Genomic DNA, 25,191 nt, shown 5'->3' on the forward strand with positions numbered 1-25,191 from the left:
CTTTCCCTATAAGTGGTATTTTTACAGATTTTTTAAGAGTTTTTTTAACATCTTATCACAAAGAACTAAAAAAGAACTTGCAGAATTTATCTACAGACAAATCCATCTATAGGTAGCTGTGGTGCCTATTAAATAGAGGACACTGCATAGCTGCATTGTGTTATTTGACTGCAGTGAAATTAGGCTTCAATAGTTTCTCTTCTTGCTAGCACAATTAAAAGAATTTAGAATCGGTTCAGAGTGAGCACAGTGTCAGCAGCTTCAGGCTGTTCAGATCTTCAGTTTCTTCTATAAGAATGGAGACAAATTTTGAACTGAATTGTTTAAATCTGAAGCTTTGTCTTTGATACCCTCACTCAGGAGCCTGGCAGGAGGGGGGAGACGGATGACTTCAGCCTTTCTCAGGTAGCCACTGTCTGTGTCAGTAGACAAATTCAAGTCTAACAATGAACTGCCTCTCTCTGCTTAGGAAAAGGAAAAAAAAAAACCCAACAAAACAAACCCACAGAACTAACAGCAGCTTAAATCCCAAATAAATAATCATTTATAGTATGCAGTATTCATATGAGACAAATACATGCAAGTAAAAGTAGTAACATAAGATGAGTATAAATAATGAAAAGAGTAGTTTGATAGTTCAGTGAGAGGCAGATTCATCTAGGGAAAAGGCATGTGTTTGGCAAGTGGCATCTTCTCACCATTTTCAGAAGAAAAATAGTAGCTTCAAATTATACGCACGACTGTCCTCTCTGTTTTACGTGTTTTCCTCTCTACCGAGCACATCCTGACTAAAATTGCCACTGCTCACAGAAATGTACCAACACACATGTAATATGAAAATCTGTTGTTTCCTAGCACACTCTTTATCCTAGTATCATTAATTTCCCACCCTATCCCTTTTGGTCCCAGTGTCTTCCACCATAACGAAAACAGGAACTCTGAGATTAGACTTAACTCTATGCATGTTAAAGCAATTATTAGGGTCCTATTCTTCAGAAAAGCTAAGTATTGATTACTGGGCTTTCCTGAAAATCTGATTTAAGTAACACCTGGGAAGCACTAAGGTGACTAGTTATTCTCCCAGCTGTAGATTCTGATTTCATGAATATTTGGTCACAAGAAGCCTTTTGCAAATTTGGGATTATACTAGTGATTTTTGTTTACATTTTATGTGTGCGAACATTGAAAATCTTCTGAAAGTAGGAAACAAAGTAGCCAAAAATACACTTTTCTGTTTGAGCATTATACCCAGAAAATTATCCTTTCCGGTACTGTACTATCTTGAAAGTAATCACAGAAGTAAAACTGGTACTTTCTTAATAAAAAGGTCTCTGTTCACAACATATTCAAAATTACACTGATTCAAAATTGTTACTTATTCTCACTAGCCTTTCATTGTCAAGCAAGCACAAGAAGTTTGGCACTTATTTCTCTTCCGTTTTATTGAGTACTGTTACAATTCCTATCCTTTATCTGCTGAGGCTGTTTTCTTACTTTCTAAAATACTTGTTCCTGCAATATTGAGTTCACCTGACATTCTGGTTTACTCTGAAGCAACTAGCACTCTGTATTGGCAGAGGCAGCATTATGAGCTACCACTACCACCAACACAACTGAAAAGAATAATTTCTTTGTATAAAACAATAATTAAATATAAGGAGTTGCTGCTGGAAGAATCTGAATGCTGTGAGATTGCATCACCAGATTCTTATACTCAGGACAACAGAGATGTCAAGGAGCAGCTGAACATTAATGATGGGAGACTGACTGAGATGAAGAAAATCCACTTTGAGTTTCTAAACCCTGCCTGAATGCAAAAAAGACCTTTTTTTTTGCTAAGTTGAATAATGAATAGTCATGGAATGCAGTGTAACTCCCAATACTTTTATATCAAATCCCTAAAGTGATTTTTTTAGGAATTAAACACAAAGAAGTGATTTTAGTGACTTTACACGAAGTTTTCAGAGTAGATCTGTACTGCAAATGTTCAGAAGCACAGTTAAAACACATGTGATTCAGAACACCAGAAATACCACTGTGCATTCCATCTGAGTTCATGATATGTAACAGAATTAAACACAAAAAAACTCCTCCTTGTTCCTTCTTGTTCTCATGAATCAATTCATCACAACATTACCATGATGCTCGTTGAACAACTGCATATTGAACCTCATCTCAGAATCAAAGTCACACCACAGAATTCCTCCTTGAACTCTCCCAAGCACCAATGATGTGACACTTTTTAAGTACAATGAATTCTGGAATCACAAAGAGCCTTAAGAAACAATTACAGCTGGGATAATAACAAGCAAAAAAATAGTTAATTTAGGTTGTAAAAAGTCCCACAAAAGAGTTTGGTTAAATACTGCCCCACACTGTAAACAATATCCACATTCCTGAAACTACAGCTTTCCAAAAGCAATAATGACTTTAAAGGAAAGTTTCTGCAACCTCTTTATGATAATGAATACACTCGAGACCAATATGACCACCAAATTAATACCCTGTACAACTTTATCCATAATCATCTCTCTTGTGAGACCCCACCTGGAATAATGTGTTCAGGGCTGGCGCCCCCGACTTAAGAAGGACATGGACCTGCTGGAGTGAGTCCGGGGGAGGGCCACGAAGGTGATCAGAGGGCTGGAGCACCTCTCCTATAAAGACAGGCTGAGAGATTTGGGGTTGTTCAGCCTGAAGAGAAGGTTCTGGGGAGACCTGATAGCAGCCTTCTAGTACCTGAAGGCACAAGAAAGCTGGAGAGGGACTTTTTACAAGGGCATGTCATGATAGGACAAGGAGTAATGGCTTTAAACCATTACAAAGAGGGTAGATTAAGACTAGATATAAGGAAGAAATTTTTGACAATGAGGGTGGTGAGGCACTGGAACGGGTTGCCCAGAGAAGCTGCGGATGCCCCATCCCTGGAAGTGTTCAAGACCAGGTTGCATGGGGCTTTGAGCAATCTGGTCTAGTGTCCCTGCCCATGGCAGGGGGGTTGGAACTAGATGATCTTTAAGGTCCCTTCCAAACCAGATCATTCTATGATTCTATGAATTAGTATAGAAAAAATATAAGTTCATTAAATAGATTTAAATATTAAAATATATTTAAATATTTTAATATAAGTTCATTAAATATATTCACTTCAGGATATGGTTTAGTGGGCATGGTGGTGTTGGGTTCATGGCTGGACTTGATGATCTTAAAGGTCTTCTCCAACCTTAATGATTCTGTGGTTTCTGAAACCTGTATGAAGACCAATATGGACAAAGAGCCTAATTAAGTCACCTTCCATGTCAGTACACATTCTAAGTCATTCTAAACCCATCTACTGATCCCCTACAAAAAATATATTGTCTACATAATGAAATAGTCTGACAAGCTATTCCCATTTCCTTCTGAAACTAATTATGGTTTTCTGTTACCATACAGTACCGAGGGACATGAAGAAGGTGGAGAGTTTAACTTTAGTGCTCTACTGAAAAAGAGGTGAGTAAAAATCCATAGACTTGGAGAAATAAAGTAACCAGCTTCTGTTGATCAACTCTGAAAACACTAAAACTAGAATAAGTAAAAGTTTCATAAATTCAGAATCCTCATCATTTTCCTAAAGCAGCTCTAACTGGAAAAAGGATGACAGGTAATTATAGCAGCTTCCTCAAATACTCAGCATTTGCTGCATTTTTGCTAGGCTTATACTGGAAGAAAAGAAAAGAAAAAAAAAAAAGATTGATCTTTCCTAAGATGGAGAAAGCCAGGATTAGGGTAATTACATGCTTCCACCAGCAGTTTTCATTTAAAAAAAACAACAAAACACAACAGTTTACAATACCTGTCTATAATGCTGCCTTATTAAGAATTTTCTGTCTTAAGTTTTCAGAATACTTCGCATCAGAGAGCTGGGAGGACAAGTTAAAATGTTACTATTACACTATACAATAATACGTTATATATTATAAGCTATTACTTATACATACAAAAATAGATTCTATGTTGTATAAATATTATATAAATACCTTTTACTCTTCCAATTCTAATTCTTATTCTTGCTTCTACTTTTACTTTTTTGGGTGGAATTTCCTCTCCCATTCTCATCCTTCCTTGCCGCATCTGTTTTCATACCCTGTCTACCTATGGATTTCTCTTTTTACCACCATCTTAATCTGGATATTCTGAATTCCGTTGTTGCCAACAGAGAGTAAGATTTCTATTTCACTGTATTATAAATGCATGAGTCAAGCTGAATGTAAGAACGATTTGAAATACTGCATGCATCTTTATCTTTCTTATGTAAGGAGCATGACAAAAATTAGATAATATGAAAGAAAATTATCAGACACCGATTTCTGAGACAGAAATGCTTTTAAAGACTTGGTAGAAGAGTAGACCATTCAATACAAATCAATATATTTCTCTGAACATCCTTTGGTTTTCACAATCACTTTCTTTTATAAGTAGTTTTAAATTGTCCTTGAGTTTACAGATTTCCTCAATAGCGTGCTGCTTTAAATTGCTATTGTCGTAGAAATTAAAAACAGAAAAATCATTTGCATAATATGCCTGTGGGTGCCTCTCGAATATGCGCTGAAGTTTTGTTCCATCCATCCTTAAACATGTTAACTGAATGTATTACTGAAGTCATTTATTCCATAAATGTACAGGCTTCTCTATTACAAAACATTTCTTTTTATTCCAAGTAAATTATTCCATTTCTCATTATCATTCCATTACTCCAAGTATGCTTTTTTCTGTTTATGGCTCCTGGCCGCTCACTCTGTCTTTCCAGCTCCTGAAGTTACTATAAACACTTGTCTCCAGTCATGTCTTACAAATCTAAACTTACTCAGTTTAAGTTTTCAGTCAACTACTTGGATGAACGTTGTGAATCTGTGTTCAGCCTCTGCTCAGGTGTTGGTGTCACTTTATATAAAAAGTGTTTTATTTTCACAACGGGTACAGGATCATATAGACATCTGAAGTAGCTTGATTATGGAAGGCAATAAAGCCACAACAGGCTCATGTTTCACCCAGGTTAAGTCACCCAAATTTCAGTGGGGCAAACAAGGTCACATAGGTATACAAAGCCCTGTATTATGCAATGTATCCAACTAGAACGGAATTCCGGCTTTGCAGTAACACTACAGCCAGAACTCTCGAGGGGGCCAGCTAGACAAGACAGAAAGTACACCTATCAAGCTTTCCATAGCTGACATCGATATCAAAGTTTCTAGTTTCATCATGAACCCCAGAGAACTCTGCATTAGAATTTTTTTGTAATTCTAAAGTAGGGAAAATAGGCTTTCTGAAAAATGGCAGTAATTGAAACTGTACGGGTTTGAGAGCTCCAATAGAGTAGTTGTACACACATTCTAACTTCTATAGAAAGTGTAAGGCCAAAAAGAATAGTTGATGTCTTTTTAAAAATTTCAGATAAATGGAGACCAACATGAAAATATTTGCATAATTTCATAGAGTGACTCCAGCTGGAATGAAGTGCTAAGTACTGTGAGTCCCTTTCCTATTGCCTTTCCCTTCTGTTTTCATAATTAGCTTCGAGCAGTGATAGAACTCTAAAAAGCAGTGAAACTCTCCAGTATTTCCAGAAATGTTCAATCTGTAGATTTAGCTATTCACTATTTGTTAGACTAGAAATATAATTCATTAAAAGAAGCTTGTAATTTCACTGCATTTTATCAGTGTTTTTGACCTTTCTTGACTTACAAATCTCTGTTTAGTGAATTTAAGCATAATGATAAATTCACTGCTCCTAGTTGTTTTTCACAGCCACTTTAGAAGTAATTTCTGGATCCTTCAGGCTTTGCACACCGCAGGCTGAAGACCACTCCTACATTAATGAGAACAAATAGGCATAAAAACTCATCATGGAATGAAAGTGTTCTCCATTAAAATAGAATAGGAAAAGGGACCTCATGCTTGAAGAACTCCCAAGAGCTATGCAGATTCAAATAGAATTGAAGAATATTCTTTTACCACTCCTGCTTTGTCCCACCTAATTTACAAGTGCCCCTCAATCCGGAGGTAATGAACATTCCTGTTATAATAAAGGGAGCTTCGTTTAATACTGTATCTCCTATCACTGTAATTTAATTAACTGGTGTTGACATACAGATGTCATGGGCCAAGGAGAGGTTATTGGGAAGAGGAAGGGAACAGCTGTCACAGAACTATTAAATGGGATAGTCAGCAGAGACCTTGAAGGAGGTGACAGCTGACAGAGTCCAATCAGTTGACAGTAATGGGATAGGAAGGAACCATCTCTGGGATGTACAAAACTATTTTTAACCCCTCCACATATGTTTAAAACATATCAGCTGCATATTCCATTTACAGCACGTTCACTAAGCTGCTTCTTAATGCCCCCAAGTGCATAGTTAACCTATGAGGTGATCACGCTGAATACGGATCCCCAACATCAGGGAGAGTAGCGTAAGGGTGGGAGAAATTTCAGGAGTCCAAGTGCTCTACTACTTTTTGTTCACTGCTGAGTTCCTGTTGGTAGTGGAAGAGTACAACCTAATTGTGGAAACTCTGTGTCTTTATGGGATCAAAGGGAATGTTTTAACAAATACAAAATGATGAAAAGGAGTACGGGGATGGGGAAAACTTTGCACAGAGGCAGAGAAAGAGATTTTTTTCTTTTCTTTTTCACTGCTCATTTAAATACTACACAAATTACAACCTTTAGCTTTTACTACCATTTTACATGCAACTTACAAGCCTTTCCCTGTAATGAGAAAATATTAGTATTTCCAGGGAAGAGACTATATTCTTGCTTATGGTCAAATTTCTTGTATTTCAGCTTGCGTGCACCAAAACACTATTGCCAGATATAACAATGGGATGACACTGAGTAACGGAAACGCTAAAGCAAAAATTAAGGACGTTTCCTCAATAGTGAGATATACTAGACTGTGGAATTGCTTCCAAACTGGAAGATTTTTCTTATGATGTATTTAAAAATAACCCACACAAAATATTTTTGAAAACTCCATGAATAATCCTGTCTGCAAATTTTCAGGTAAAGGTGTGTATACAGATGAACATATAAACAGGTAGATAGACAGACAGGCCACCAATATTTATATAATGCCTGAGGGAAAACAATAACATTTGAATCTGTTAAGTCTTTCTTATTTCCTATGATTTTATATTTCCTTTTGAGATACACTTTGCTCCACAGAACATTTATTGTACTAGTACAAAGAACTCAGCATGTATTAGAAATTTTATATATTCCTAGTTTTATGTACTTATATATCTATACCAATTTGCATGTATTTAGAAATATTTTAAAGTTCTTCATTGATGTGGTTAGGGCAACTAACCCAAGAACCGCTTATGCCAAAAAAAAAAATTCTTAGTCTATTTGGAAAATCAGTTCAATTTTCCTGCCTTCTGCTAGGAAAAACTGCAAACCATTTGTAGCTGTCCCAGACTAAATGATAGATATATAGGCAAGAGGAATCCTGATTAAATTTGTGGGTGATGTTGATGCACTGTTACGACAAAGCAAAAACTCAGTAGGCTGCAGTTATGGCAAGGAGTCCAAACTTCAGATACACTTATCATCAATACAATGAGTGCTAGTGAGGGCTTAGTGAGTGCTAAACCACTCCAGAGATATAAGATATTGCACGCCATATTTCAGATCAAACTCGCTGAGTTGAAATCCTCTTCTCTTGCTTCCCTTCTGTTCAAGAGCTACAAGGGTGCTGGAAATCCCAAGCCTGGGCTGCAGTACTTTAATAAACATAGCGCTCTCGTTAAAAGCAAGCCTTTTGGGGGCAATGAAAGGAGTATCAGAAATGTGTGGTTATATATTTGCTGTCCAGACTGACTACTGTCATGCTTTTTAAGTAGTAATATCTCTCACAGACTAATGGGACTGTTCTTTTCCTGAAAAAAAAAGGAAATACGCCCAATAATTCTCCACTTTTCTCTGCATTACCTGCTGCATAACTTGTCTGCTTGTTGGGTTTTACCGCCGAACATGGCTTCGTTATAAGGGTGTGTTGTCCTGCACTGGAATCTGCTTGGTCCTGGTGATGTCAGAAACAACAGCCAGAGGAAGTTCCTTTTCCTAAAGAAATTTTCCAGAAAATGTTACTTCTTTCATCCTTCCTCTGTTTACCAAAATGCAAACCAGGACAGGCAACAACCCCATGACAACAGGGCAAAGTAGAGCTATTTGCTTCCCTGTAAGGCTAGCAACCATAATTAGAAACGAGCAGAAGTGCTTACACTTATAGTATAAATTGCAGTGGAACTGTACAAAGCGTGTGAGTGAGTTTGGTTTCAATAGGGAACAGCACTTTTCTTAAGTCTATTTCAGAGATTTTGCATGAGCTCCTTCATCTCCTTGCTACTGACGTACCGGCATGTTCTGCTAAAGGTGATGACACTCATGGTTCTTTTGTATTAACACGTGATGCCCTCTTTCTTGCCCTTCGGGATGCTCCATGTTTTTCCAAACTGTTCTCTGCATCATTCTGGAGTACAGCAGCTTCTTGCGTTCGGCAAATCGGTAAGGTTACGCCATTTTTTTTTCTGTTTATGGTCTTTTAAAGAAAAAATACAATGACAGAAAAAGAACACCTTTCCCAAAGCCAGACAACCAAATTTTCACTTGGTTTTGCGAGACCAAACATTCATTCTTCCATAATCACTAGTTCTTTGGTTAAACTATAAAATAAGTAGCCCATTGTAAACATTGTCTCGTTTGCCACTACTCACCAGTCTGTGTGTCTTTATGTTTTATAGATTGCTACAGCCAACAATTGACTTTAGAATAGATGAAAAATATTTTAATGATCTATGTTTCATTTTAATGAAAGGAAAAAAAGTCCTGAGAAAAGAGGTCTTGATTCTTATTACCATAAACCAACTGCTTTGTTTCTAAGGCATTCTCAGGCTATCAGTTCAGTTCCTTGCTTTGCCACATGTTTTGTGTATGACCACGACAGGAAAACAAGTCTCCTTGTGTTTCCATTACCCATGGCTAAAGGGAAGTTAATATTTATTTGCTTTCGCTATTAGAAAGTAAACCCTTCAGGAGAGTGATTGGATTTTAATCACTGTATATATAAATATGCGTAAAACTAGTCACCAGTTTTATTTCTTTAATTTAGGTAATAATACAGTAAAAATTTAGACTGCTAAATTTTTTATTAAGAAATGGCTTCATCAAGCCGATATGTAGCTTGCCAAGCCTATGGCTGCTTTTAAATCCTCTCAACAGTGGCGTTCAGATACTCTAATCCCTTTCTGCAGAGGTGAAGCAAAATCTGAATCACAATCTGATGTTGATGTCTGGGAAATCCTGAGGAAAGCTCCTCCTTCAGAATATGAGAAAATTGCTTTTCAGTATGGTATCACAGATTTGCGTGGGATGCTGAAACGCCTCAAACGCATAAAGAAGGAAGAGAAAAAAAGTACAGGTTGGTGAAGCTGTATTTGTGCCAAATGTATGTGTTCATATCTTCTTCTCTGGGAGTTCTTCGAACTGGACAGCAGCCAGATACAAGAGCAGGAGAAATAGGAGTTTCCTATTCCAACTCTTACACAGTCTTTACACGTGAAATGCTGATTACCAAAGATTAAAGCTGTGCCCAAAGCTCTGAGCTACCTTGTCCTGAAACTCTGGGTATTCTGAACCTGTTCATTTCACTAGTTTCTTCTGCTCTGCCCCTTACCTTCCCCCGAACGTAAAACAACGGTACCCCCTACTTCTCCCACCCCCAAAACTGGTCAGTACGTCAGGCATCAGTGATACATTAAATGTAAAAAAATAAATTTAATTTCCATTGGGATGATACATTTGGAATTCTTGAGCCTGTTCTAGTCTTGTGAAGTATTAATTACCTAATTTTAACTGATTTGTTTTAAAAGTCTGAAACAGAGAAGGCGAGCTGCCGTTCATTAGTACTGAGAAGATCAGGATCATTTTCATACATGGGCAGATGTAGCTGTGAGTCTATTTAGGATGTGTTGAAGTACATAGTTACATCTGATTTAGAATATTCTACTTGGCTTATTTTAGCTTATATCACATGCTTTTCATCCTATGTTAAGGAAAAACAGAAAACAGAACAGGATGAAGAACAGACAGAAATGGTATAGATGCAAATAGAGATGCAGAAAGTGGGGAAAGTTTAAGAAGATGGTAAACAACAGGAAAGGGAATGAAGATTTATTTTCCTGACAGAGAATGTAAAAAAAAAAAAAAAGTTAAGTATAAAAATTATTAAGATATTCTTTTTTTTTTTTTTAATCATTCTTCATCATAGCATTCCTCAAGAAACTGGATTCAGCTTACCAAGTGGACAAAGGGCAAAAGATTAAATTAATGGTCGAAGTTGCCAATCCAGATGCTGATGTGAAATGGTTGAAGAATGGACAGGAGATCCAAGTGAGCGGCAGGGAAACTTGAAATATAGGAAATCCAAAAAGGAATGAGCTACAGCTTGGACAAAGTGGAAAAACTAGCTTTTATTAGAAAGAAAGGAATAAAATAGGGAGAAATGGGAGCTGAGAAAGCATCTACATGGTGCTTTGGCTCAGGGTCAGTTGGCCGTTCTCATGACTTTCTTTTTCTTCCCTCTGCTCTATGTTTCTACGCGTGGAACTGGATGCTTACATCTACCTACATAGCAAGTAAGTCCTCAAATTATATTCTGATCTTTACATGTATACCCAGGGTTCAAAATTACTTTCTCATGATATAGGATATACTTCAGTGTAGCTTATTTGGAAAACCAATTTCCAGCGATTTTGTGCTGAAGCCATGACAAAGCATTTTAAAGGTAGCCGGGTCTGTTGTATGGCTAGATGGTAGAAAAGTATCCAACACCATTCGCAGGAGTTTCCGTATCTCATACTTGTGTGAAGATGTCTCCGTAATTTCCTACGCTAGTTTTTCAAACATTACTGCTGTCGGCTGCACCAGGACAGGGATACAGGGCTTGAGTCTTAACAAACCTCACCACTGATGTCAGAAAAAAAGTAGGAAATTTTTTCTTTGTCAGGCAGGGGAAGACAGTGCCTGGGTCCAAAAGAGTTACTCTCTGATAATTACATGTAGATTGTCTTTTCAGATATATTTTTGAGGCCGTTGGGAATAAGAGAATACTGACCATAAACCACTGCTCTCTGGCGGACGATGCAGCGTATGAATGTGTGGTAGGGGAGGAGAAGAGCTTCACAGAGTTATTTGTAAAAGGTGAGCAATGGTAGCAAAAGGAAAGAGATCTCCCATAACATTTAACATCAATTTACTGTCACCTTTTCTGCTCTCAGATTAGTTCATCTCATAGGAAAGGAAATTCTCAAACATATGAACAAATTCTGACATCTATTGAAGTAGATATTTCTCTTACAGTTAAATGAAGGAAAATTTTCCCTATAGCTGCAACTGAGAATGCACAGGAAAACTGCACCGTAATAATTCTCATTTGGAAAGAAATTTACATCTGCACAACAATAGGGCTAGAAGCATACTTTAAAAATTTGAGCCCACTCAAGATAAACACGTGCCTCAAGCTCTACAAGCGGATGAAGTAGTACAGAAAACTAATGCCTTCAGTTTAGAATTTCAGAACATATCTGAAACCTGATTAAAGCTGTGTTTGTGTTCTGTCTCATGAAGCAAAAACCAAAAAGTCATTTGATCATATTGATAATGTGATCAATTGTAGTAAATTTTAAGTTCCGACACAGAGAGCATCACCATCTATTTGGCCAGGGGTTCCTCCCACGGCGTGCGGAGTGGTGAAATCTACCTCTGCTCTTCCGTCTTTCAGAATATCGTTTTAATAAAAGTCTCTTCATTTACAGAACCTCCAATTCTGATCACTCGCCCGCTGGAGGACCAGATGGTGATGGTTGGAGAGAGAGTGGAGTTTGAGTGTGAAGTGTCTGAGGAAGGAGCTACTGTGAAATGGTAAGGGAATAGAAAAAGGAAAAAAACAAACAACATGAAACCATATCCCTCCGTGGGACATTCTAGGACCAGTGTTTGTGGACAAGAGTTGTGGAATAAAAAGAAAGAAGGCATCCTACATAATTGCTTCCAGGAAAAGATTGATCCTCCTATATGTCAAACACTGAGGAGGAACTGAGAAGCCAGAATATCACAGAAAACTGATTAAGTATAGCTACTTTATAGCGTCTCTAGACTGTACTGAGCTGTTAGCTTAAAAGTTTTCTAAACACTTGACCATAATGTCTAACTATTGCCCAGACTAATCAGATCTGTATTGTGATGAGTTTGCTGTACTTTGTGGAATCTTCTGGTCTTCTCAACTGCAGCGAGGTGAGGTTTTTAAGTATTTTTTCTTAGATAAAAGCTAGTGCCTCTTGAGACAGAGAGGCAAGGTCATTGACTTTAACATACCTGTCGTGGAGACCCTGCAAAGCCAGTCATTATGCATATGCAGCCAGCAGGATTAAGATGACAAACGTTTAGACCATAGAGTCCATTTTTTGTTGGGCATTCCAGCTGAGCGGGAGCTGGAAGGTTCACGCTGCTTGAGCAGGCAGTGCTCACATACCAGGTCTTAACGCACACTGTTCTCACTTCATTTCTCTACCAGATGAAATTCTCGTGCGCTTGTTAACAGCTTCAGGCACATGGTTATCAACTGTTCCCACAATGCCCATGACATTCCTGGAAAGTGACAACCACTCATCTGCTCTCCCAAAGGAAGGAACTGAGAATTTAAAGAGAGCCCAAGAGCTAGTCCAGCGTATGCGTCACACTATTAAAGCCACATGCACGGGCACGCACACGCTATTGTTCAGGAACTGCTTACAGATGCCTGGTCACAAGAGATGGGGACATCCAGATCTGTCCCTCTCAGAGCACAGTGCAGCTGCCACGCTTTGATCCTCTGCCTTTGAACAACTCCCATACATCTTGCAGAGCTGGTATCTGTGGGATGGGCATTTGGTGTGACAAGGACAAAGCAGCAGCTGCCTCAGCCTGAAAGGCAGCAAGTGGTCAGAGAAACTCTTCAAATCATAGCAACAGAAAACTGAGCAGTTAGACATTTACACTGTATTTTACTGGTTTTATTATGTGAGACTCAGTCAACGCTCTTCAGCAACAAAGGGAGCATTTTGGACAATGGAGAGACGTGTGCAGGGAAAACATGAAACACAGTATGGAGAAGGAGTTCCAGTTTTATGGCTCATTAGGGAAATGCTCAACAGTTTAAGCCACTAACTCAGGGCACCTGCTATAGCTCTTGCACCCTTTAAACCTGGGACATGAAGTCACAAGCACATGAACAAAAGCAGTTATGTGACTTGCACAAGACAGAGATAAGGCTTACAGCCTCTTAGGCATGGCCATCAGAGTAGGGCTTGGAGAACTCATTATGTGGGTCTCTTCATTCTAATCAGGAAAGAATGTTCTCTTGATCACCCAGAAAGGTCTCACATTATTATTATGATAATGATTACCTACATGAGTGGTATCTCAGAAGACATTAACCAAGTTATCCTTAGAATCTAAAGAGGAAATAGGAAATAATTTCCAGACAGAGAAAAGAGGCATCAAGTGGCAAACTTGAGACCAGATATTTGATCTTGCAGATGTTCAGGACTTGGATAGACTAAACCATAGCTGACCTACCCATTATTGCACTAGTTCTGCTTCAAGTGTGAGGTTGGACCAGATGACCCACAGTGGTCTTTAAACGCACACTTCCATGGTTCTATAAAATCCTCCACTTACACTTCAGTATCAACTGATTCTTCTACTTCACGGCTGTAGTTACAAAAGCAAAGCCTATAATATTACTTAATATGAGGTTTTTCACTTTTCACTGCAGCAGTGTATTATATTAAGCCAAATGATATCTGGGAGTTCTTTTTGAGGTTTACAGCTTTATCACCCCACTATTTGTCAGTACTCCCCTCTGCAAACCCTCTGGTCATACCCAGCATCAGCAATGTGCTACTCAGTAAAACAAACACAAATATACTATTCCCTTCCCAGGGTATTTAAGACACTAGGCATTGCAAAGAGTCTATTTTCATTATTTAGACAAGACGTCAAGAGATGTCTTTCTTACCAATGGCTGAATAAGACGTTCAGATGTCTTTCATTAGCCACGTGTCACAACAGATCACCAAAAAATAAATTTAAAAGTTCAGCTTTGGAACACTAGCCACAGTGCATGTGCCTGGTTTTGCCACAGCAGCGTGTTGAACTTTTGGATTACAGTCCATTCTCAGCAGTTCAGCAAAGGTTTACACACAAGTTGTAGGATTCTTGTCTCTGCTTAGAGTTTTGATCATGTGGTTTACTTCAGCAGACTCTAACAGAGGCAAAAGGTTTTCTTGCATTCATCTACCTAGAAATTAGAGCTATAGTGTTTTAATAAGCCCCTAAGTAGCATTTCAATTTGCTATCCTGTAAGCCCATTTGTTAATCTGAATAGTCACTGGTAACAAATAAGGGAAATAACACAAGACAGAAAGAAAACTTTTACTCTATTAAAAGCAATACCTTTTCTATTTCTTTTTCCGCATAAGTCAGTATCAAAGAGAAAAATTGTTTCATTTACAAACTGCAGCAATATTCAAGTAATAATCTAAATATATTCATATAATAATGAAAAATATAAAATGCTACAAAAGGAGTAAATTGAAGAAATTACAAAGTATTTTCTTGTAACCTGTTTATGTTACTTAGGGTTAGGAACAGGACATCTTTAAAATGTCTTAAGTATTTTTATGTGACCTTGACTAAACAGCATGAATCCTCTCTGCTCATTTCCCTTCATGACGACTGGAAATTACAATAATTAAATTTCCTCCCAGGCTGGACGGTGAAGCTTAATTTAGTAATGTCTTAAATATACTGTGGCATCCTTGAATGGAAAGGTCTACTAAATCCAAAATACATCTTCATTTAAATCCATCCTAAAATGTTCTTCTTTTACTGATGCCCACAAACCATGAATTTATAACAATTATAATTCACATCAGAAAAATTAAGGCTTTTAAGTCATTTCCCGGCAAGTCCCGTTTACCTTTATGGTGGCTTTTAAGATAGTAAACTCCCTGCTGGTGAAGTGTGTCTTTGTCTCTGTATCTTCTACAGCATTTAGCATACTTTCATGTTTATCTATAGTGTATAAATAGTAACAATCAAGTAATTCCTTGTGAGTGAACTCTCTTGAACTAGAAGTCAAATACGTAGTGAAAATTAATGGTCAAGGTAGAAGTATTCTGGTTCTGGTTCCACTAACAATTGTGAAATGGTCTCTTTTTTGCTAACTTGAAGTGCTACAAAGATTGGATTTATCTTGTGTCTTCCAATCTCTAGTAACATTGAGCTGACTCTTACTCTCCTCTTCCAACCTTAGAAAAATGACCCAACACTATTTGGCATTACAGGGAAAAGGATGGAATCGAGCTGACACGGGAAGAAACATTCAAATACCGATTCAAGAAAGATGGAAAAAAGCAGTATCTGATTATTAATGAGTCAACCAAGGAGGATAGTGGACACTACACTGTGAAGACCAATGGTGGGGTATCAGTAGCTGAACTAATTGTACAAGGTAGGCACCGGTAATATTACAGAACCAGAGAAGGTGGTAAATGAAACGAGGCTGAAGGTAACTTTCTCCGGGATAGTGCATAGGGGTAGCATAATCCTGATGCCAGGGAAAAAGATGACTTAATAAGGGGCATAAGGTTTGCTAATAAAGACCTCAAGGAGAACTCAGACCTGTGTGCCGGATGTAACAGATACTCTGATAATAACTGGTGCTTAGCTATCGGCCCTGTTAAAGCTCCGCATGCTGTGGATTTCCCTTCATATTTCACCCTTCCACAAACAGCTTGCTCAGCCATAGCCTTTTCTACTCAGTAAATCCACACCAACTGTTTACTTACAGAGCTATGCCGATTTGTTGATGTGTGTATCGATTATTCTCACTATATCAGAGAAAAAGCTGGAAGTTTATCAGAGCATCGCAGACCTGACAGTGAAGGCACGTGACCAGGCAGTCTTCAAGTGTGAAGTTTCCGATGAAAATGTGAAAGGAATCTGGTTGAAAAATGGAAAGGAGGTGGTCCCAGATGAAAGGATAAAGATCTCCCACATTGGCAGGTTAGTCTTGTTTCAGAAGGCAGGTACAGGCTTGGGTATTTGCATTACAGTCTACAGGAACTATTATCTCAGAGGACAGGAATATGAAACAAGACTGTGTCCTGGCTCCAGCTAAAAGGAAAAAAAGTTAAAAACCTTCTCATAGAGAATCAACATACAGTGACAGACTTGCTTTGATAGGCGCGCAGCCTTTCTGCGTTGGTATGTTTTACGTGTATAGCATCAGGGGTACATCAGCAGAATTCATTCTCAGTTTTCATTAGGATTTCATGTTTCCTTGGTACTCAAACAATCTAGAAAATACATTGTTGATAACATTAAAATTAGCAGTAGTGTTTAGACAGATAACACGTATGTATAAAACCCTTCAGAAAAACTAGCGCTTATATTAACACATACAGCTGCGCAATTCTGTGCTCCAGTTTCTCAGCAGTCTAACTACTACTGGAAATGGAGACCAAGGAGATTCAGAAGATACATAAGAATTACACATTAGGCAAAGTCTTCCTTGCTATTCCCTTTCTGTATTCAGTTTTGAATTTGCAGGGATGGAGCATCAATTTTTAGCTTGTTTTTCCAGAATTTATTATAGTCACAATCTGACCAGCTGAAACCAGTCAGCTGTGTTACAACCGCCCTTGTAATGGTAAAGGACTGGACTAAAGCAGAGAAAGTGCTTCCTCTTTTCAGACTAGCCTATGCATCTACCTTGACAAGAAACAGCCATTCATAGACAACATACTGACATGGATTTGCTTGAACACTGGAAGTAGAGCAGTCTACAGCCCTGGTGGATGTTGACTTGATGTTAGGGCAAGGGGAGAAGAAATAGTAATGTCTGTTAATATCCCATAGCCTGCACCTTGTCTCTTGAGATCGCCCTGTTTCTCCCGGAGAGGTAAGGTAAGGGAGCGGAATATGTTTGTTCACATTTCCAGAATCCATAAGCTAACTATTGAGGACGTAACACCAGGTGACGAGGCTGATTATTCCTTCATCCCTCAGGGATTTGCTTACAACCTTTCTGCCAAGCTTCAGTTTTTGGGTAAGTTATCTTAGAATATGTAATAGGAATTTCAGAAGGATAAAAAGATGGCATTAATCATGGTTATACCAGGAAAGAGTATGCAGATACCTCAAAAGAGGCACATTGCTTTTCCCTGTATCTTTGTGTTTACCATTATCACATTGTTTTACAGAGCCTGTTTTCCAGTTTATTGCATTAATCTGTTAATGTATATGCCTTGTGAGGTTTTAATGATGAATAGTTTTAAAATTACTTTTTGGGTACAGATGCTACGTAAATTCTCTTTTCTGACCTTCTATCCCCTCCCTCCTTTTCCTCCCCCAGAGGTCAAGATTGATTTTGTACCAAGAGAAGGTAAGAACAGCAGCCATTATTTATATGTAAGTACACAGGTTTTCAATATCAAAGGAAGCGGGTTTTTTTTCATTTTTAATTAATGTATGAATATTCACTTAATATTCATTTAATGTATGATTTTTTTTTCCATACAGAACACTCAAACTATATTTAAAATTTATTTTCTCTGCATTTGTTATAGAACCTCCCAAAATCCACCTTGACTGTCTGGGCCAATCCCCTGACACTATTGTCGTGGTAGCCGGGAACAAATTGAGATTGGATGTTCCCATATCAGGAGATCCAACACCCACTGTCATCTGGCAGAAAGTAAACAAGGTAATGTGTAACCTGACACAATCTCTGAGGCAAGGAAGTCACAACAGGAAATTTATTTTCTGTCCCAAATCTTACTTTCATTTACAACTCTTAATTACAAGCATTTTCATCTTCCTTTCATTTTTGTTAAACCTCAAAAAAAAAATTTAAATATCTGCAGTGCGGTTATTTGGGATGTAGCTGGTTTTGTGAGTCATCCTGAACTGTTCTTCTGAATTACTGCCTGTTTTTTTATTCCAAAAGAAGGGGCTGAGTATATATGAGCAGACATATGTACATGCAGACAGTGGGATACCACACATATTTATTCTTTTTCTCTGAGATAGGAAGACAAGTAAATGATTCATCCCCATCACCTTCACCTGGTAGGATGGATATGTTCTAGAGATGGCAGCTTCTTTTTTAATCTTTCTCAAGAATTCCACAGTCTGTGAAGAAAACGTCTTAGCAGACCACTGGGGTAAAACTGTATTTGGCGTAATAAAAATAGAGGACGCTTGCTATTTGCCCTCATCAAAGCAATTACAAAACATCAAAGAAAGAATTTAGAAGCTAGACACAAAATGTTAAGTGAGCTTCCTTTCTGGCTATCTCAGAACATTCCAACGCCTCGCCGTCTGTGGGCTCTTGAGCTATAAGTAGCACAAACCACAGAAACACTTTGCATAATATTCTACAGCATCATTACACTTCCCATAGGTGTAGATATACAAAAAATAATATTGCCAATTATATTAATTTCACCAATCTAATATCTTCATGATTCTGCTGCGTTCTTTGTTCTGGTTAGCATATTTAATAATGCTTAAGGCTTTTTTCTGTAATGCAGAATTAGTATGGAAACGAACAAAAAAGCCACTTGTCTCCCTTTTGGGAACCAAGAGAATTTGACTTTCTCATACACCAGTGTCTCTGATAAAATGCTGACTGGGTATCAGACAACCCCTCTATAGTGCTGTCTAAGGTGTGGGGTCTCAACATATGAGTAAAATAAGCCAGTCTTGATTTGAAGGATATATAACATACACTTACTAATGAAATCTTAAACAAACAGGAGCACATCTTCAGAATACACTGATGTGTGTTACAGTCCTGACTATGTTTTTGAGTGTTAAAGCATTTACATCAACTTGCTATCCCATTGTCACAGAAGGAAGTAATCCTTATTTTTGTAGTTAATCAAGATGAGTAACTAGTACCCCAGGACACAGACAGATTCACAACCAGTTATAATTCTATTGCATGAATGTCACGCATTTTTGTTAAGCTGTAAATTTGGTTTTGCTGATTTATCCTTCTCTTAATTCACTGCATCTGATACATGTTTCCATTTCTGCTTTTTACTTTTTTATCAGTTGATTTCCTTCCCAAGTCTGTTTGCTCCCTCACTTTGCTCTTCGCTTTTCTCACACCTCCATATTCAACCCCGCTAACAAATCTATGGACTCTTCTCCTACGTCTTGCAGAAACAACTTTACCGCTCCGCTCAGAAAGACTTAGCTGACTTTCTGTGGTGTCTTTGTTTCTCTAGAAAACTGACCTTGTTCGAAGCAATGACGATTCCATGACTCCCTCAGAAAACAGCAGTGATTTGAACACCGATAGTAAGGTAAGTTCCTTATTATTCACGCTGATATACAAATACGCTTCGTGTTTTCCAGATGAAAGGTCATATTCAGAAGGAAATAAAATTAAAGTCAGTAGACATTAAAAATGGTCAAGTAAATAGCACATCAGGCCCAACATCCGGCCTCACAATGGTAATTACCAAATACTTTGAATGGGCACAAGAGATCTGGCGCGTAATTTTAGAGTAAGAAAGATGCTGATTAAGGAAATCTCTTTCTAATCACCATCACACAGTGGCTGGATTACAAGGAATCAAAGCAGTTTTTTGAAATTTCTTTTTAATATATTTGTAAATGTTTATCCCTTTCCCCCACCACCACTACTAACCTGTAAGCTTCAATAATAACTGCAGGAAAAAAAAGCACAAACTAGGACAAAACCTTACAGGACACAGGGAAATATGACAATGGGTCAAGACAGTGGACTGTGTATGTACAAAACAGTGAAAGAGGATTCATTTTCCAGCAAGTTTCCTTTTTGTCATGAATAACTTTACTTTGTTAGAGTGCAAAATATTTTACATTTATTATGCAACAATAAACCTTTCTCAAGGCTAGGATTCTGCTGTACTAGTCGCTATTCAGGCACATATGTGTTTTAACGGGTGCTGTTCTAAGTCTAAAGATGCATGGGCACATGACGAAGAAAGGAGCGTGTCATAAACGTACAGCAAAGTTGTGGTCATCATGTTTAGAGCTCAGCTCAGAGAAGAGGAGAAAGTTACCCCACACGACATTCTTGAGTGACAGAAATCATGTGGATGCCATTAACAGTTACAAGAAACATTGTACTTTTTTTGTTCAAAATTGCTCAAATTCATGTTATCTGATACCAAATGTAGATACTGTTGATCAAGAATGTTTGTTCAGCCATTTGAATTTCAATTTGCAAACTTTCTTGAATATATACAGTACTCAACTGTTTTCCATAAAACTCTTTACATCGATACTAGCAGCTATCCCAAATAGGAATTTGTGGAAGTACTTAGTAATTTCTTTGAAACGTAACTGGGTATGTGTAACTAGCAATGAATCTTAACAACCTGCAGACTCTCAGAACCAATTTTACCAAATATTATTTATCTGAGCCACTTAGTCTGTATTTTCTCTCTTTTACATACAAAGAGAACTTGAAAAACTTTATAGCTTTTCAATAATTTTTACAATATTCAATGATTTGAAGAATTTCACCAGCTTACACAGAGGCTCATCGGGCTGTCCCTGGCACAACTTACAATAACGTTATCTGTTACTTTCACTCCCCACAGCTTCTGTTTGAATCTGAAGGCAGAGTTCGTGTGGAGATGCATGAAGACCACTGTGTCTTCATCATTGAAGGAGCAGAAAAGGAGGACGAGGGAGTATACAGAGTTATAGTTAAGAATCCAGTGGGAGAAGATACGGCTGATATCACAGTCAAAGTTATTGGTAAGTGAAGGAAGGAAGGAAACAACCAGAGCATGAAAGCATCCTGAGTTCATTGAAACTCACCCTTCTCTAAAACTGAGGCAAGTTCTGGCTCTAGGTTTAGAAAAAAAACACAAAAGGATCATAAAGGCAGGAGTACTATCAATCACAAAATTTGGCAGAAGTCTTTTTTACAGGTAGTTGCTTTCTGTGTGAAACGGTAAGAGAACAACTCCCAGTAGAAATCCATGTATTTCCTTTTTATGTATTTATTTCCCGCTTCAGGTGATCCTATCATTCTATAGATGACATTCGGTTCTGAAGTATATGCTTCATGCTTGTCTAAGAAAAACTTCCTGCCATTTTGTTGTGGTTATCTTATTTGTTATGCTTTTAAGCAAAGATTACTTCATTCTGTAAGCAGTAAATGGTTAATGGAATAAGGAGATATAATGTATCGGATAGAAGATTAACAGATTGCCACTGAGAGTCACAGAAGAGCTAGGGGCAATATGATGTTGAGTCAGTAATTTTTAAAATTTTTTTCATAATATTTAACTTGTTTATACCCTGCCACACATATGACAAAAGGTCAGGTTATAAGCAAACTCAAAAATTATAAAAGAAAATTACTTTCACCTACGGTATTAAAATTTAGAATTCACTGCTTCGGTGAATACTAAATCTCTCTTCATCTTTTATAAATCCTGAATCAAGATATTTACTATAGCTCCAAAATAACAAAATATGAGAGACATGCAGCCATTGTATTCTATATAAAGTTTATTCTAGAGAAAATAGGAAACCCTGGAGCAAACCTCTTTTTTACAGAAGAGAATTACCTTACATTTTTGCAAAAAGTTGATTATGTCTGGGAAGAACAACGGAGCTGAATAATCAATGGTAGTTAAAGGAAAGCCAACCTAACACAGAAGTGTCACGGAGCAGGATTCACTTTAGACTAAGATAATACATTCTCGATTGTATCTACTGTTGCTACCTGACAAAGCTGTATCAGCACGATACAGAAGAGATGTTAAAGAAAAATATTTCATTGACTTGTATACAGAAATTGAGTTTGTAACAACGCTCATTCATTCTCACACTTTCTTCAGATGTTCCTGACCCTCCAGAAGCTCCGAAGATCAGCAACATTGGAGAAGATTACTGTACTGTGCAGTGGCAGCCCCCTAAATATGATGGTGGCCAACCAGTACTTGGTAAGAAGTGCTAAAATACGAAGTCCCCAGCAACCTTGCCTGTGTCTTTTGCTGCTCCTTTAAAATGGCAGAGAGGGATTCTCTATGTTTATTCATCTAGGAAGGCTGACCCTCAGAAACTAACTAACATACCAAACCTTCAAGCTGGTCTAGATTCTGGCCCTTCAATTTTAGGGAGAGGGTGCCCCCTGCCCGCGCTCTTTGGGTCGGAGAAGTATCTCAGCGAGTTACCAAAGCAAAAGAAGATGATACCAAAAATAGTTAAACCTACACGTTCTCGTTCAAGACTGACATTTTAGGTCAGTATACAGGTCTTTGGATTTACCTAGGAATACCGAAATAGATCTGTGGCCACCTCAGTCATCGGCTCCAATCGTCTGCAATCACTGCACTCGTGCAGTACATGTCTCTTTTAGAAAACTACTTCGTAATTCTACTTCATATACAACCGCACACCACAGCTCGCGAAGCGCTTTTCAATCATTTTAATGACCTTAAAATCTGTGCTAAAAACTAGAGGCCAAAGCATTCATACGATACAGGAAATGAGCAGAAGCAATCAAGAATATCACAGATACCATTTTAAGTTCTCTGCAGAGCATGGTGGTTTTTAGGCAAAACTCCCTCTGATCCTCAAAAGGAAAAGAAAATAATGCCATGTCTTGGCCAATTTTAGAGGAAAATTCCTCCGCACTCTGAATCTAGCAGTTTGTTTAATAAAGATTACTGGAGTTTGAGTTTCTTTTCAAAAAAATACACCGAAAACTATATGGACTCCCACGGGGTTGCCAGGGCTGGAAATGTTCTAAAATTCTTTTAACTCCCTGCAAGAGAGGAGTTTGCATTTGCTTTTGGATATTTGGACTTCATTCATTTCCACAAGAACAGAGTAACTTCATTTAACTCAACAGAAGTTATCTGGGCAGGAATAAACAAGATACTACAGGACCAGTCCTTTGTGGTTTCATCCGTCCTGACAGGAAGCAAGCAAGAATTTAACAATTTAAACTATTATGTGCAAGATATGTACCACCAGCCTTCCCATTTCCACAGCCAAACCCCCCTCCTTGGCCATGCAAAGTCCATGATTTGGTTTTGTATCATTTTCAGGACACGTGTTTTGGAAAGTTCTTTTGTCTTCACTGTCAAAGCAATGATTTTGTTAATGTGTCACTGACACTTTGCACTACATGAGGAGGTTTCTTCAGTTAGCACACGACTGCGCTACCAATAGAGCCAGAATAAAATGCCCTGGGGGGAGGGAAGCCAAGATGCAGCACTATCCATTCCAGCAAAGCTTTAAAAGCAAGTTTAAAAGGCGGGGGAAAGAGACACATGCGTTCTTCTCTGTCTTCATATTGTTCAGATGGCATTGTAGGCAGTCTGCTACAGTCTTTGTTAGCTATAGCCAAGAGATACAGAAAGGAAAGTCACACCTCATCTTCACTGTAATGCAAACCTTCCATGGGGTCTCACATACTTTTTCTGTTACTAAAGCAGTATCTTTATCTATCATACGTTCTGTGCATTTGGGGAAATAATCTACTTTACCAAATGTCACCAATAGTACCAGTATTGTCTTTTTACCTCCTTTTTACCTTTTCTTTTTTCCCTTTTTTTTTTTTTTTTGTTTTTTTTTGGGGGGGGGTGTTTTTGTTTTGTTTTGTTTTAAATTGCAATTCTGGTATGCCACAGTGAAGAAGCGTCTCAGTTCTGACAGGAAGATATGCCTATCTAAAATGGCAAAAAAACAGCAACTGAGTTGCTGAAACTTCTCTCAGTCTCACTGACCCTGGTGAAGAGAGAAAAAAGCAGGAACACCTCAAAGGAACCATAGGTTCTTTGCTTACAGCATTTAACCCTGTTTAAAAGCTACTGAAAATAAGCATGCCAGAAGTAACTCCATACATTACAAGTGATGATACAACCTGTCCGCTGAAAGGTACTTCCACCACTCAGTGCCCAAAGCATTCTGTAGACTCCCAGGCTCTTCTGGCAGTTCACCGTGGACGGGAGAGGCTGCTGCTGCAGGATGTCTGTGCCCGCAACGTGCTAGCAAACGTGCCGTTCTCCATCTCCCGTCAGACGCTGCAGGTGGGAACCATGCTGCCCCGGTACACCAAAGGGACATGGGCAGGTCTGAGAGCCACAACCTTTGTGAGCAGCGGGGGTTGAATCACTGACCTACACAGCTCAGTTCATAAGCCTTTACAGCGTCTCGGCTATAGAGCTACGCTACTGCAGCCGGCCGCTGTTACAGACATACCCTCTGCAGGCTGTGGGTAGGAACAGGCAGACGATACATACAAACACACGGTATGTGTAAATCACTGTGTAGCGTATTTTCTGATTATTCATTCCCAAAAATCTGTTTAAAAGGAGTCTCAGTGCATCACATCCAGGCATACTGTCTGCAACACGGAGAAGCAGCAGAAATTTAATATAGCTAGATGGAAAGAAACGGTTGATAACTCCTTTGTAGCAGGTCACCGGAAAACGATTTGTAGAAATGTTCATAAACATTCCATCCTCCATATTAAACATCAAGAATCACAGATTCCATTCCCAGTTTTGGAAAATGAGAAGTTTATCTTTTAAGCTGATGACCGAGCCTGACTTAGTCATTCTGAAAAATGGAACAGTGGTGCGGGAAAGGCTGCGCACGCTGCGGGGGAGATGTGCTGAAGACTGGATTCTGGGCATACAGAGTACATGGAAGCTATGCTACAGATTTGTTCTGCAGCACATCCAGCTCTCTTGCTTCTCTGTTCCAGTTACAGGGTCACTTTCCTTCCAAAGGGAATCGGAGCACGTAAAACGGTGCGTGGCCAGGACTCACTCCACTACAGGGCTGAAGCGGAGCTGGATCTGCACTGTCTGGGAAGCACTCCGCAATTCCACCATTTAGCAATGGACACAGGGATCTAACACATTCTTTGATAAATCATTTAAAAAAAAAAAAAAAGGAAGTGTCAAACTGTTCCTCCAACTACTTTTTTGCTTTAGGATTTATGCTGTTAGTCAAGATTAGTGAATTGCAGCAGAATATAAGAAATTATTCTTTTAACTCTATGTCTCAACTTA

At 38.4% G+C, this 25,191-nt stretch overlaps 1 protein-coding gene across 1 annotated transcript in view; it reads left to right on the forward strand.

Annotated features, from left to right (window-relative positions):
* MYBPC3 (myosin binding protein C, cardiac) overlaps nt 1–25,191 on the forward strand; it is a 62,723-nt gene that overhangs the window by 16,752 nt on the left and 20,780 nt on the right. The window contains exons 8-23 of the mRNA XM_010284973.1: nt 361–405; nt 3,436–3,492; nt 4,199–4,201; nt 8,525–8,548; nt 9,295–9,461; nt 10,311–10,443; nt 11,115–11,242; nt 11,857–11,962; nt 15,430–15,596; nt 15,985–16,150; nt 17,089–17,195; nt 17,502–17,531; nt 17,716–17,852; nt 19,384–19,461; nt 20,749–20,908; nt 22,003–22,107. Of these exons, the coding sequence (XP_010283275.1) occupies nt 361–405; nt 3,436–3,492; nt 4,199–4,201; nt 8,525–8,548; nt 9,295–9,461; nt 10,311–10,443; nt 11,115–11,242; nt 11,857–11,962; nt 15,430–15,596; nt 15,985–16,150; nt 17,089–17,195; nt 17,502–17,531; nt 17,716–17,852; nt 19,384–19,461; nt 20,749–20,908; nt 22,003–22,107 (1,613 nt within the window). The remainder of the gene's footprint in view (nt 1–360; nt 406–3,435; nt 3,493–4,198; nt 4,202–8,524; nt 8,549–9,294; nt 9,462–10,310; nt 10,444–11,114; nt 11,243–11,856; nt 11,963–15,429; nt 15,597–15,984; nt 16,151–17,088; nt 17,196–17,501; nt 17,532–17,715; nt 17,853–19,383; nt 19,462–20,748; nt 20,909–22,002; nt 22,108–25,191) is intronic.

This window comes from Phaethon lepturus, unplaced genomic scaffold (genome assembly GCF_000687285.1).
Source record: "Phaethon lepturus isolate BGI_N335 unplaced genomic scaffold, ASM68728v1 scaffold17144, whole genome shotgun sequence".
NCBI classification, from domain to species: domain Eukaryota; kingdom Metazoa; phylum Chordata; class Aves; order Phaethontiformes; family Phaethontidae; genus Phaethon; species Phaethon lepturus.